Source organism: Condylura cristata, unplaced genomic scaffold (assembly GCF_000260355.1).
Source record: "Condylura cristata isolate star-nosed mole 26May11 unplaced genomic scaffold, ConCri1.0 scaffold00012, whole genome shotgun sequence".
Taxonomy (NCBI): domain Eukaryota; kingdom Metazoa; phylum Chordata; class Mammalia; order Eulipotyphla; family Talpidae; genus Condylura; species Condylura cristata.
Genome location: NW_004567113.1, coordinates 32,412,644 through 32,427,113, shown reverse-complemented (window position 1 = coordinate 32,427,113; position 14,470 = coordinate 32,412,644). Strand labels below are relative to the sequence as shown.

Genomic DNA, 14,470 nt, shown 5'->3' with positions numbered 1-14,470 from the left:
TGCTAAAGCTTCAGAAAAACATCTACTCCCAAGCCTCCCTAGTGGTGCAAAGGGTTAAGTCTCAGCACTCTGAAGCTATTGGCAGCCACTGCAGCAGCGGGAGTTTCATCCCCTGCCAGGTGGCTGACCCACATTGTGCCAAATAAATAAATTTAAAAAAAAATGTTACGTGAATGTGATCTCTCTTCTCTCAAAATCTCTTATTGTATGTATTTTTATCTACAGTTGATCCTGGGTAATGGAAGTGGCAGGAGGTCAAAACTGAAGATGTTGGGGTTTGGGGGGGTTTTACATTAAATGTACATTAAAATTTTCAATCTTTTATCAAAGTTCAAAAAAAGTACAAGTAAACATCTGCACATTGTATGTAATATAGTTCCCTGCTTCTTTCTTTCATAGTATTTTATTCTACAATTTTGACATGTCTATTTTTCAAAGATTACTAAATTATCATGTTCATGCTAAACGTGAGTGATGTTTACCTATGATATTTTTTTCCTTTTAAAGATTTATTTATTTAGGGGGCCCTCCGTGGTGGCACAATGAGTTTAAGTGCAGCACTATGAAGCTCTCTGCAGCACAAATTCCATCACTGTCTAGGGAAGTGACCCACATGCTGCAGCAGACTTCTCCTGTCTAGCCAGTTGTTCCCCCCCCCAGCAGTATATTTCAGTAGATCTGTCTGTTCTACTCCCCACTGTCTCCAGTGAATCCTCTCACCCCTGCACCTCTGGCCTGTATCCCAGTACTTCCATACAAAAATAAACAAATCTTTACAACTCAGGCTGCAGCAGTGACAGCACTGAGACTTGACCGTACTGGGGAGGCCTCTGCCCATGAGTTTTAAAGCAGGCAAATTAGTCTGGTAAAAGCAGGTTCTAATTCTGTCAGAGAGTGTCAAGTGACTTCTTCCAAAACAGAGAGCAGTAGTGAAGAGGTAGTTCTTCCTAGCAGCCTAAACTAGTCAAATAGCAACGGATTTTTTCCATTCATATCTACTTGATGGTAGGTTTTACTGAAATGGTAATCTTGTAGGGTTTGATTAAATTACTCATCGGTTGTCAGAAAAGACAGGAAGCACAATCAGTAATCACAGCTTATATAATAATCATTTATGTAATTTATGTGTAATGCAATGTAATATTAATCATAATCATACAAAGTGAATACCAACTTCTAAAGGGTGTTACTTCCCAAACAGTTGATACTGAATTTGAATGATTTGAGGAATCAAAATGAGTACTTCAAAGAATAAACTACCCCTACATGAACACTGTTCCAAAATATTGGAACTATATCTATGGATTCTACTAGGACATCTTTAAATGACAAATATATTTTTTTAATTGGAAGAGACCTTGTCTCAAGAATTCACATACATGTCTTATATAAGGCAGGTCTAGAAAGAGGAAGGACAGGTTATTTTAGAGACACTGCAAGAAGAATATTAATGGAACACTGCCATTTTTCATTCATTCCAAAAATATTGAATAGATATTTTCTATGTGTGAAGCGCTGTGATGGTCTCTCAGCTAAATCAATGATCGTGACATTATATCTGATTCCACAAGGTTAGAACTGAGTAAATTCAGGAATCTGTCTACTCTTTGAAAAAAATTTTAAATAACTCTTGGTATATGTTCTCATAGCAGAACACAGAAGGAAAGTGTTAGGTGTGCCTTATTTTTTACTAAGTGAGGTAAACTCCCTGATCACATAGTATCTCTGCCTGCAAAAGGAACTCAACATAGATTTAAACTCTAAACAGCCCTAGATTTCAAAGTTCTTCAGGACTTCTTACATAACATTTCTGCTTAAAAATTAATCATCACCACAATTCTGTTATTTATGCAGTTTATTGCAGTAAATACAGTGCTAACGAATGTGAAGAGGGGTGCTGTTACCTCTCTTCCAGAAACTTTCTTCTTGGCATTCTCGGATAATCTTTGCAATCTCTCCTCTATGGATATGCAGTTTCGATTTTGGACAAAACAGAAAGCTCTGTAAGGGAAGTTACATGGTGAGTTGCTAAAGCTTCAGAAAAACATCTACTCCCAAGCCTCCCTAGTGGTGCAAAGGGTTAAGTCTCAGCACTCTGAAGCTATTGGCAGCCACTGCAGCGGGAGTTTCATCCCCTGCCAGGTGGCTGACCCACATTGTGCCACAGACCTCTCCTGTCCTGCCCACTGCTCCCCTCAGTAGTGCACTTCAGTAGATCCTTCTGTTCTGCTCCCCTCTCTGTCTCTGGCGAATCCTCTTACTGCCCCCCACCCCAACACCTTTGGCCTACCCCCTGCTCTTGTGTGCAAAAATAAATCTTAAAGAAAAGAAAAAGCAGCCACTTCCTTTTCGCTGGAGGAGGGCAGGAAGGTCTCTGTCACAGACCCCAGCACCAAGCCTAGACCTGTTTTAGCCACAGCTTCCCAGCTGGGAATGCAGATGGACTTATTCCAGGAAAGAAGCCTAGCTGGAGGAGCAGCTTGTTGACCAAGGAGTTATCTGGGCAGGATAGATGACTGCTGAAAGCTTCCATGCCTATGACCAAGTCATCCCTGCAGTGAACTCATTTCCTTTGCCTACCTGGTCTCCTTTAGATGCAATTCAGTGTTGCCTTCTGGAGGAATAGAGATTTCCCTACAGCACATGAGTTATACTTCTGGGATTGCACTCAGAGCACTGTATTATATCTATTTATAAATCTGTATTCCAATTTATCTATTTATATACTACTGTGCACATTTTTAGACAATGAACTCATCATGAGTTGTTCTTTCTTTTTCTGTGTAATTTGCCATCTTAATGGAGAGCTATTTTGTTATACATTTACAAAAGATCTGAAGATAACTTCTATGTAATTGACATAGTTTATTCTACATTTTTTTTAATATGCTGATAGACAACAATCTGGACTAATTCCTATATTTCATGAACCTTCCCTCTTTGTAGGAATGTATATATTACTCATTTTTAAAAATTTGCTTATTTTTATTTATTTTTAAAATTTATATATATTTCACATCTTTTTTCTTTCTTTTCTTTTCGTTTTACTGGTCCAACCACTACAGAAAGCTGTAAGGCATTTACTACTCATTCTCATCCCAAGTGTTTACACACTTTCCTCTCACCACCCACATTTCCCATTACCATCACTCTGCGAGTTTAGTGTAGCTCTTTTGTTCATATATATTCTTGCCGAAAGTTCATTTATTTGGGTGCGTACATTCTTTTTAATGTAAATGCCACTGTTCTGTGCATTTAATTTCCTTTCAAAGTATTTTCAATTCACTCTATGCTTTAAAGATTCATCCTGCTGCTGTAGACATCTAGTCCAATACTTCTAACTGCTGCATAATTCTTCAAGCCCCCACAGAACTTGTCCTTTTACTGGTCCATGAGAACATTTTCCATATATATACCCATATATATATATGGAAGTGAAATATAGGGCATGCACGTCCCAATTTGACAGCGTCTTGCTGGACAGCTGTCCCTATGGCTGCACCAGTCTCCACTCTCTCTCCAGCCGTCTAAATGTTGCTCAAAGCTTCCAAAGTCTGGTTAGACTAAAAAAAGATTTTTATAACTTTCAGCACACTCTATTTTCTTGATGTTGATGGTCTAATAGGTATAAAGTAATATTTTGTTATGTTACTTGTATTTCTTTGATAATTAATGTGTTTGAGCATCTCTACATACTCCTTAGCCAGATTTCCCTTCTCCTTTGGTGTAGAGACAATATCTCAACTGCACTGGGTTATAATCTTTCACTAAATAAGAGTTCATTAATTTTTTTATTATGGTAAAGTACATCTGATGTAGTATTACCATTTTAACTATTTTAAAGTATAAAACCCATGGCATTAAGTATACTCACAATTCACAGTACAGAGATTACCCTAGACCAGAGCTTTTTCATCATCCCAAAAGGGAACTTCATACCCATTAAGGAGTCTGTCTGTACTCCCCTTTTCCCCTAGTCCCTCAGCAACCAGTAAACTGCTTCCCTCTGGATGGTTTTGCTTATTCTGGGTATTTTGTATAAGTGATATCATATAACATGTGACCTTTGTGTCTGGCTTCTTTTCCTTTACATAACATTTTCAAGGTTCATCCATGTTGCAGCATGAATGGGAATTACTTTTTATGGCTTTGTAATGTTCCATTTTGAACACACCTCTTTTTTTATCCATTCACCCTCAGACGAGCATGATGAGTACTTGGATTGTTTCTACCTTTCACTATTGTGGGTAGAGCAGCTCCGAGCTTTTTGTCAGAACACCTGTTTTCAATTCTAGTGGGCCATATGGTAATTCTATGTTTAACCTATTAAGGAACTTCCCAACTGTTTTCCACAGTTACTGCTCAATATTGCAATTTCACTAACAAAGTATGAAGGTTTCAATTTTGCCACATGCTTGTCAACACTCATTATTTTGTGTTTTGTCTTTGTTTTTAATTATGCCATGTTAGTGGGTGTAAAATGGTATTTTACTGTAGTTTTGATTTACATTTCTCTAATGACTTAACACATCAAGCATCTTTTTATTTTCCTATCAGACATTTATAAATTTTTTTTGGAGAAATACCTATCAAGCTCTTTTATCTGCTTTTTAAATGGGTTGCTTATTTTTTGTTGCAAGGGCTTCTTATATATTCCAAATATTAGACCTTATCAGACATGATTTGCAAATAGTCTCTTTCTTACTGTGAGCAGCTCATTTGTTTTAAAAAACACAATTCTATTTAATTTAATTCTATTTAATTTGTTCCTTACTACCAGATCACACTTGTATTTCCTATTTGTGACTTTTATCTATGTCCTCTGGCTTTTATATATGTCCCCAACTGTTAGTGTTTTTCTTGTATGGGTGCTGTTCTTTGGCTATTGGAGTTCACCTTTTTGATTTTGCCATTGTTCTTTTTGTTTGTTTGTAGTTTGTTAGACTTTTGTTTGTAACAGATGTCAGTGTGGGTGAAGTTCGCCATTTCTTGAGCTCTTTCCCATGAGTCCTTCACATGCATGATGACAAGGAGGAAGAACCCTTTGGTGACAGTGCCATCACAGCTCTCCATGCAACCCTGACGCAATCTCCCTCTTCTTTTTCTACAACCACTACAGCCCAAGGAGGATATGATCAGGGTGAGTCACAGCTAGAGAAGGAGTTGTTCTCGCTCTCTATTTACCTTAGTTTTTCTGCAATCTCTCCACCTCATGCTTAGTGAAAATATCTCTTCTTGCTCCTGGGTGTGGTTTTGACAGAAATAAGGGACATCTCCCACCCTTTTTCCCTGCAAAAATAAGCCAGGTCAAAGGCCCTGACTATCACTACTTCAGGTTGAAACTCCTGCAAGGTCTCGTCCTTTTCTATGGAGCCATAAATGTTTTATGCTTCTCCATTTCACAGAAGCAACTGAGATGTCCAAAACTCTTCTGTTTGTAACTGGATATCATTTCTCTGTTAGTTGCTCTTAAACTCTCCTTCTTAAATATCTCCTCCTCCATAAACTACTTTTATCTTAAAAAATTGATCCCAGGGCTCTCCTGCTGGCGCACCGCATTATGAAGCTCTCCGAAGCCACTGCAGCATGAGTTCAATCCCCCACCCTGGAGCTGACCCACACGCTGCAGCAGACCTCTCCTGACTTGCCCGCTGCTCCCCTCAGCAGTGTACTTCGTCAATCGGCCTGTTCTGCTCCACACTCTGTCTCTGGTGAATCCTCTCACTGCCTTTGGCCTGTACCCCAGTTCTGTATGCATAAATAAATAAATCTTTTAAAAAGAAAAAGTTGATTCCAGAGAACATGGACGCCATTTACTTATCATAGTATTTTATATTTTGATATTTTTTATTATATTATTTGGATAATTTTATATTTTCTTCATTTATCTGTCTCTGAAACACATAATGCTGACTTAGCAAACAGAAAAGCAGGACCTATGCTAATAACTGGATTTTTAATTTGTTGGCCAAAAGTTAAGAGTGCTGCTCTTAACTTTTGGCCAACAAATTAAAAAAAGGGTGGGAGATGTCCCTTATTTCTGTCAAAACCACACCCAGGAGCAAGAAGAGATATTTTCACTAAGCATGAGGTGGAGAGATTGCAGAAAAACTAAGGTAAATAGTATAGGTCAACAACATATACTTATAACAGCCTCAGTAACGCAAATGTAAAAACCATTCTGTTTAATTCAACTAAGACGTTTCGCCACTCTACTCACTGACATCCTATTTAAGAGTCAAGTTGGAGTCTAAACAGGGAAGGATAAAGAAACATTTTTGCAAATGAAAATTGTGAGGGATCCTTTTCAAGATACCCTAAAATAGTATCCTTTCCCATTCTTTTCTCTGAACTAATCCAACAAAGTGTCAGACTGTAAAAAGATGACCAAGATGAGCTGTAAAGAAAGGCTTGTATGATGGTCCTTTCTAGGTGGCAGGGCTCCACATTAAAAATGTACCTGCTTGCTTGGTGGTGGCAGGTGGGGGCCTTTATCTTGGTTTCCGTGAGTAGACACTGAAGCCATGATGACTTCGGCTTTGCTTCCCTTCCAGCCGAGGGGACTCTGCTTACTCCTGGACTCAATGTCTGGGGGAAGCAGAAGACAGTTACTGTGGAATAATTAAATATTACATGCATGGTAAAATCAGCTCATTTATTTGGAAAACTTATTTTCATTTTGTTATTAGTCTTAATCTGCAGCCACCTGCAAACTTACTTTCTAATGTTCCTCCCCCAATACACACAAAAGAATTCACTAATGATGTCATTTCAGATTTAGAGTGGAATAAAAATGTCACACTATGCATAGTTATTTTAACCTATACATTATGTTCTAAACAAGTTTCAATTCATTACAAGGTCATTAACTACACAAATACTTACTGAGCATCTATTATGTGCCAGGTCAGGGAGTACAAAGAAGGATAAGACAAAATCAGTACTAAAGGAACTCACAGTCTAAAGAAGGAAGCAGACAAATCAGCAGTTACACAATCTGCAAAAGTCTCCTCTAGAGATGCCAAGGAATGAGGTATCTGAAGAAACCAGACTTCTGCATTTTTCAGAGGCCAGAGGAGAGCAGATGGAGCATGTGTGCAAGGTGCTGTAATCATCTAAGCAAGGAACTGAAGAGACCTCAACCAAAGCCCAAGGAACAAGGATAGACATGAGAAATTCTGGGTTGGACATGTTGGATTTGGGTGCATGTGGGGCATGCACTGGAATTAGCCAGTGGTGGTTAGAATATTTGACTACTTAGGTCTGGCATTACAGATTAGGGGTTGACTGGAGAGATAAATTTGGGAATTGCTGTCATAGACGTGACAGGTAAAGCAAAGAACGTTTGTTTTAGAATAAAAAAAAATGTGGAGAAGGGTACTGGAGAATGTAGACATTGAGATTAAGAGAAAGAAAAAATCAAACAGAACAAGGAAAAGACTGTGAAGGAATAGTAGATACAGAGAGAGAGTGTTTCTGAAGGAGAGAATGATTAGCCAATGATGGTCATATGCCAGGTGGACTATGAGATCCCCATTTCCACCCAATGGCCACTGGACTATGCAACCCTGAACTTCAAGAACACTACTGATTCCCTTGCAAAACATACATCTTACGCACTAGTGTGTTCCTGGCTCAACTGCCAGGCATTTGAGTCAAAACCAAGTTTCATCTTAAGCGTCAAACCTTCTTGTAGAGGCAGCATGGTGCCTTACAGTGAAGTCCTGGAATCGGAGTTCAAATTCTGACTCCATGCTAGCCTTGTGCTTTGTGTGACTTCATATGTTTTGCCTCAGTTTTCTCTCCTCTTAAATGGGGCTGGTGGACACAGCACCCTGGAGAGACTTGCAAGGATGAGGGGTGAAGGTGAGGGATGTTGAGGGGTTGCCTGAGGCTCTGCATCCAGAACACTGACAGTGTGTGAGCCATAATGGGCAGCTGTCACAGTCCCCCTACAATTCATATTTCCGGAGGACTCCCAGAAAGTCTTTGTTCACCTAAGGTCAAGTTAGATTGTATTTGCTTAGTCAGGAGTTTGGCTGTTGCCCCATTCAGGAAACAAAGATTCTCCATTTCACCTCTGGTGGTCTGATTCCTTCCCACCCATCAGTCCACATCTAAGTAAATATTACTTAGATGTGCTTGACTTCAGAGGCAGCTTCCATCACTCCACCCAGCCCTGGAATGGGTCTGCTTCTTCAGGGTTGTTGGGAGAGGAGGGTACGAGTGCTGACCTAGGGCGAGTGGAGGGGGAAGCGAGCAGTAAGCAGACTGAGGGGTGAAGGTGCGTGCTGGGAAGGACAGCAGGGGCAGGTCACAGTACTTTCTGGAAAGGCCGGAATCATCACGCAGTAACCCGCCGCCATCCCCAGCCAGAGGCAGCAGGCGCGATCCTCTCTCCCCGCCCCAATGACCCCCACCTTTGCGGGATCGGTGCCAGGTCTAAACCAGGAGGGGAGGGTTGGGTGGGGAGAGCCCTCGGGGCCGACTGCGCAGCCCAGGACTACCCTGTTCCCCGAGGACAGATGCGGCCACCCCCACCTCCTCCCCTGCACCCCGTCCCCAGTGTTACCTCGTTGTCTGTCGGGCTCACCTGCAGGCGTGGGGTGGCCTCGCCGCCTCCAGTCTCGGGGCCCTCGCAGCCGAGCCCGACTCCCTCTGGCGCAGCAGCCCCAGAACTCGAGCTCCCCCACCTCCCCGCGACGCCCGCCGGAGCCCGGGGTCTCCTCGCGGCTCTGCCCGGCCCTCACCTAGCTTCCCCGAGCCTGGCTCCTACCTTCTCCTTCCTCCTCTCGCTCCGCCCCCTGGGCGCGCGGATTCTGGCTTCCTCGCCCAAGTCACGCAACAAGTGCACCCCCCGAAACGCAGTTCCTTTCTTTGTGGGTGGCATCCGCACCCACACCCAACTGCTCAGGCGGAAACTCGCGTCTTGCTGGAAGCCCTCACGGCTCGTCCCCACCCCCAACGTTGTCCGCCTGACACCTGATAGAGCCCCTCTTCCTAGTCTTTGGAAAACTCCTTTCTTCCCAACCGTGAGCAGCAGTGAACACCCTCCCTGCGCAGCTCAGGCGCTGGTCTGCAAACCATAAACCTCTGCTGGGTGAGATCTGTCGTCATCATTCCACGATCTAGGCCACTGACTGTCAGGGTCAGGTTGGCAGTCTGAGTTCAAGTCAGGTCAGCATCTCTTCTGGACTTGTCTCTCGGTTGCTCTGTGTCCACCCCAGTCTCCTGCCCCTGCCAACCGCGGACTTGGCCAGGGATCCCTTGGGTGCCTTTACTACCTGTGTGACGGACCTATCACCGGGCTGAGATTCTTCCCTGGGATTCATGCCACTGGGACTTGGGGAGTGTTTGGGCTCTCAGGACTCCCAACCTTTTTCCTACTATCCTAATTGGTCTCTGCCTCTGGCCTCGCCTTGCACCCCAACTGGTCCCCCCTGCCCCAGTCCACATCCTCGCTAATGGTCTCGCTGCCTCGGTTCTGTTCCTTCAGTTCACTCAGCAATTTCTACCTGAGGGCGGGGGTGGGTGGTGTGTGTGGGTGGTGTGTGTGTGTGTGTGTGTGTGTGTGAGGGGGGTGTGTGGTGTGGTGAGGGGGTGGGGGTGTGGGGTGTGGTGAGGGTGGGGTGTGGGGAGGAGCTCCCTGGGCCTGTAGCTCTCTCCCTATCTCCTTGTCCTGGCTTCTTCTGCTCCCCTTTCTCTTGCTCTTTCTCTGGAGACCTGGCTGTGAGTCCCACTCAGCCTCAAGTGGGTCTCTTTTTCCTTCTTTGCATCAAGACTTGTTTTTTTCTCTCTGGGCACTTACCACAAGTTTCTAGTTTATAATTCTTAGTGTTTATTTGTATCCATCTGATCTTCCCTGATGCGGTATTATCTTTCTGAGGTACAAAACAAGAGGTTTGTCAGTTTTGTTCGCTATTCTACCTTAGCCTCTCAAATATGGCAGAACTTCAATAAATAAGTGTTCGAAGACCCTCTTTATCTAGAGAATACTCTTGTAATATTCATGTTCCCCAGGAGCTCCTCAGAATTTTTCTCCATGAGATTCACCAGGTTCTTTCTTTTCCCTTTCCTCTTGCAAATGAAAGGGATAAAGTTGCTGGATTTTCATTGCTTTACTTGAAGTCAGAAATAGACCTCTACCATTTTGTGGCCTGAATGCAACATCTTTCTAATTGTTTTTGTAATAAAAATAAACAGCCTTCCATTACATCAAAGTCTAAGGCCTAATCAATACATTTAAGGGCATATCTGGCTAGAATAAAGTCTGTGTCCCCACCCTTGTTTCAGTCTCCCATCAGAATATTCCAGTTTATTGTCTTAAGTAACCACAAGTCACCATATGCAATGTGCTCAGATTATATGACTTCATCACTTTGTTGGACAAATTGAATGAGCCCAGATTCTATTCCAGGCACCCTCAGAGATAAAAGAGAAAAGCATAGATTCTTCCCACAAAAGACTGATCACTTCCTAGGAATTAGGATAAATATTGGACCCTCCCTGGTGGCACATGGGTTAAAGCGTATAACTATGAAGCTATCTGCAGCCGCTTCGGCATGACTTCGATCCCCAGCCGGGAGGTCACCCACGTCACGTGCATGGCAGACTCCTCCTGACCCGCTCACTGCTCCCCTCAGCAGTGTACTTTGTCAACCTGCCTATTTTGCTCCCCACTCTGTTTCTGATGAATCCTCTCACCACCACTGCACCTCTGGCCTGTACCCCAGCTCTGTAAACACAAATAAATAAATCTTAAAAAATAAAGAATTAGGATAAATAAATATACATGGTGTTAGAATTGCATGACACTGAACAGAATTTTTTTTAGAGTTTGCTTCAGCACCTTACAGGACCATGGGTTCTTGACTACAAGGAGATTATCACTGGCAATCAAGAAAGTGGCTGATTTAGAAAGTGCCAAAATGTTCATTGCAGGCTCCTGCTCAAACTATTTCCATAGCCCTGTATTCTCCACGGGCAAGATCCAGATTCACTAGTTTGGACCTGTGTGACTCAGTTCCTGCCTGCCCCTCAATCCATCTTTCCAGGTGCACCCTGGGCACTACAGAATGCTGATACTTCCTCTCCTCATGCTTCTGCTTGTGCTGGAACTTCAGTTTAAATCAGCCTTCTCCTGCTTTCCCACCGCTTTCTCACTCACTCACTCTTAGGGACTGATAGCACGTGTCACCTCTCGGCAGCCTTGCCTGACTTGAGCTTACTTTCCCACTTCCTGTGCTCCCGTTGCTCTCTGCAGTGGGTACCTATTATGCTTATGTGTGTTGATATATATGCACACACACATATGCATCTATGAGGTATATATATGTCAGGGTGCAGGGGAACCCTCTTCCTCACTCTCCTGGGCTTTTCTGAAGCTGGATGAACACACAAACATTCTCTAGATTAGTAGGGGAAAAAAAAACCAAACTTAATAACATACACATGGATAATGTTCATGGCAACAGATTCTAAAGAAAATGGGTGCAAAATAGGCTGTTTATCTCCCATGTGAAGGGGTGTAGAACATCAAGGAGAAAGGAGGAGATTTCATATGACAAGGAGATAACTTCATTTGACAAAGCCCGGGCTTGTGATAGGTTTCACTGATAAAAAAGATTGTTTATAGAGAAATCTCTAAATCTAAGTAGGCTGCATTCTTTAAATAACAGTAACTGTCTCAAATGGCTTCAATTGACCTTAGTGCTGCATACTAAGGAGTCACATTTTGGAAAAGGCCTTTTCTAGACATCTCGAGAAAAGGCCCACTGAATCTTCTTGGTCAGTAATAGTCCTAACTAACATTGGGACACTACATGCCAGTCACCTCTGGTCTAACTTCACTTTTTAGCTTCAACCCCATAGCAGTCCTTAGTAAGGTCACATTGCTGGGACCTGACAGACCAGTATTTGCTCTCAAGCTCCTGGGCCATGTGCTTCTGAGCGAAGCCAGTCTGCTGTCCCTCACTGTCATCACACTCTGTTGTGTTAGTGGTTGAACATTGATGTCACTTATTGTCGCTCCTTCTTTACTATGAACTCCTTGAGGCCAGGGATGATCTTTTTCAATGATTGGAACATTGCATGAATTCATGAATGAATACATTAATTTAATGAGGCACAATACAGACAATGAATAATACATGATTATTTCAAGGGACTCAGGGACTCACAGACTCTTTTTCTCCTCCTTTCCTTAATAAAATAGTTTCAGGGTGTTTTTAAAGAGCCTGAGTAATGAGTACTATTATTCCAGTTTTATGTGTAAGAGAATAAGGCCTAGAGAAGTAAAGAAACACAGCCAAGGTCAGCGTTGGGGCTTGGCACTGTTAGCATTCAAACTCAGTGGTCTTGCTCCAGACTCAGGCTTTTAATCTCTACAAAATTTACCTCCAGGAGCCCCATTGGACAGAAGAGACATATCATCAGGTACAAAAGACTGGAACAGGTGCTTGAGCGGCAAAGGAGAGAGGTCCAATTGGCAGTTCACCTACCTTTGAATAAATATACAAGGTCACATTAGAGCAGGGAGGGAGTGCTATGTAATGTAGCTGGCAAAAAGGAGCCTGGTAAGGCAGGGACAGGATGAATCCAAAACAAAATACTCCAGGAATCTGGACCACAGGCTGCTCAGAGCTCACTTCCACCACCTCTTTCCTCTGGGCTCAGTGGGCTCTGGTTGCTTTCCTAGTGGGCCAGTGTCTCCTGTGGGAGCACCTCCAGGGGCCTAAGCAGCCTCACCCTCCCGCCACCCTTTTTCTTGTCCCAGCTCGCCACTTGCCATCTGCCTGTTTCTGTGAGCGGCTGGGTAAATCACCAGATCTCATGAGTCACTCATTCCCTCTCTGAGGAATAAGTAACGTCAAGAGTCACAAAAGCAAAGCAGTCTGGTTTAAATGAGGTGTCACATAAAGATTGAACACAGGTTCTGCTTTCCTTTATGAACTGGCACTGTTGTCAGGAGAAGCTGCCAGACTCAGCTTGAGCTTTGGGCCATCAACTCAGAGCTCTGGCTGCCTGAGGTTCATCTGGATTTGATGTTCAGACCGCCAGGCTCAGCAAGGGGCAGAGCAGGTCCCAGAGAGCATATTTTGACCCACAGGAGGAAAATCTGAAATATGATGAATATGTGGATTTGGTTGTATGGCCAGTCTTCCCTAAGATTGGCCTAACCTTATGTTACACACATATGCCACTAATCGACATCCTGAAGGCAAATTCAGTACTTGAATATCCCATACTGCTTTCCACAGCCCAAGGCACGCCCAAGGCATGTTTGGGAAAACCAAAACCAAAACCAGAGTGCGATCGCAGCGAGAATGTATGGGCAAGCAGAGCCGGGGGAGCGTGGGGCAGACATTTTGACTGCATGCCAGGAATGTGTTGATGTCTTCATGCCAGTCTCTGTCTCCGGATCAGCCTCCCCACTTGGCCAGGGTCAGGGTGAGATAAAAACAGTTTGATTTTCTGGTGAAAAATCCAAGCACAGTTATAGCTCCTTGCAAGACATAACTCCATTTTTAGAAGAGGATCTAACAGATATGTTTGGTATGTTTTATTTTTCCAGTCAACTTTGACTGACTTCCCACTTGTTTATAAAACACTCTAATTCCGAGGGTGCAGTTTCTCACCTCAATGTGCATGTAGGTGGTGCAACAATATCACACAATACCCCTCTACCTCTTCCCTTTCTCCTCTGGAAACCATTGTATTTTTTAGTCTAAGAGTTATGTTTGCTGTGTTTTCTGAATTTGTTTTCTTTGCTTATTTATATTCCACATATGAGCAAGACCATCTGGTAATTGTCTTTCATTTTCTGAATTATTTCATTTAATGTAATCACCTCAAAATTCCATCCAAACTTTTTAATTTTATCTTTTTTTAACAGCTTAGTAGTATCTACTGAGCATATACACCACACTTTCTGATGCACTCACCTCTCATTGGTCATTTAGGTTGATTCCATGTATTAGCTATTGTGAATAATGCTTCTGAGTATATGGGGGATGCGGGGGGGTTCATGTGCTTTCATAATCTTTGGCTAGTCAAGGTATTGTTGGATCATATGATATGTCCATTTATAGTTTTTAGAGATTTATTTTGTTTATTTATTCATACAAGAGCTGGGGTACAGGCCAGCTATGGGGTAGTAGTGGTAAGAGGATTTACCAGAGACAGAGTGGGGAGCAGAACAGGATAGACTGAAATACACTGCTGAGGGGAGCAGCAGGTGAGACAGGAGAGGTCTGCTGTGCTATGTGGGTCAGCTCCCTGGCCAGGGATCAAATTCATGTTGCAGTGGCTGTAGATAGCTTGATAGCTTTGATTTTAACCCCAGTGCCATCAAGGAGGCCCTTCATTTATAGTTTTTAAAGCAATCTCTATACTATTGTCTATACAGGCTACTCTAGTCTAGGTCCCCATCAACAGTGGAGGACAGTTCCTTTTCCTCCACACATACACT

At 42.9% G+C, this 14,470-nt stretch overlaps 1 protein-coding gene across 1 annotated transcript in view; it reads right to left on the bottom strand.

Moving 5' to 3' along the window:
- The window catches only part of OCIAD2 (OCIA domain containing 2), a 10,667-nt gene extending 4,105 nt beyond the window's left edge, over window positions 1-6,562 (bottom strand). The window contains exons 1-2 of the mRNA XM_012724024.1: window positions 6,461-6,562; window positions 1,881-2,001 (exon numbers count right to left, since the gene is read on the bottom strand). Coding sequence (XP_012579478.1) covers window positions 1,881-2,001; window positions 6,461-6,526 — 187 coding nt within the window. The 5' untranslated portion in view covers window positions 6,527-6,562. The remainder of the gene's footprint in view (window positions 1-1,880; window positions 2,002-6,460) is intronic.
- Between the last annotated feature and the right edge of the window lie 7,908 nt (window positions 6,563-14,470).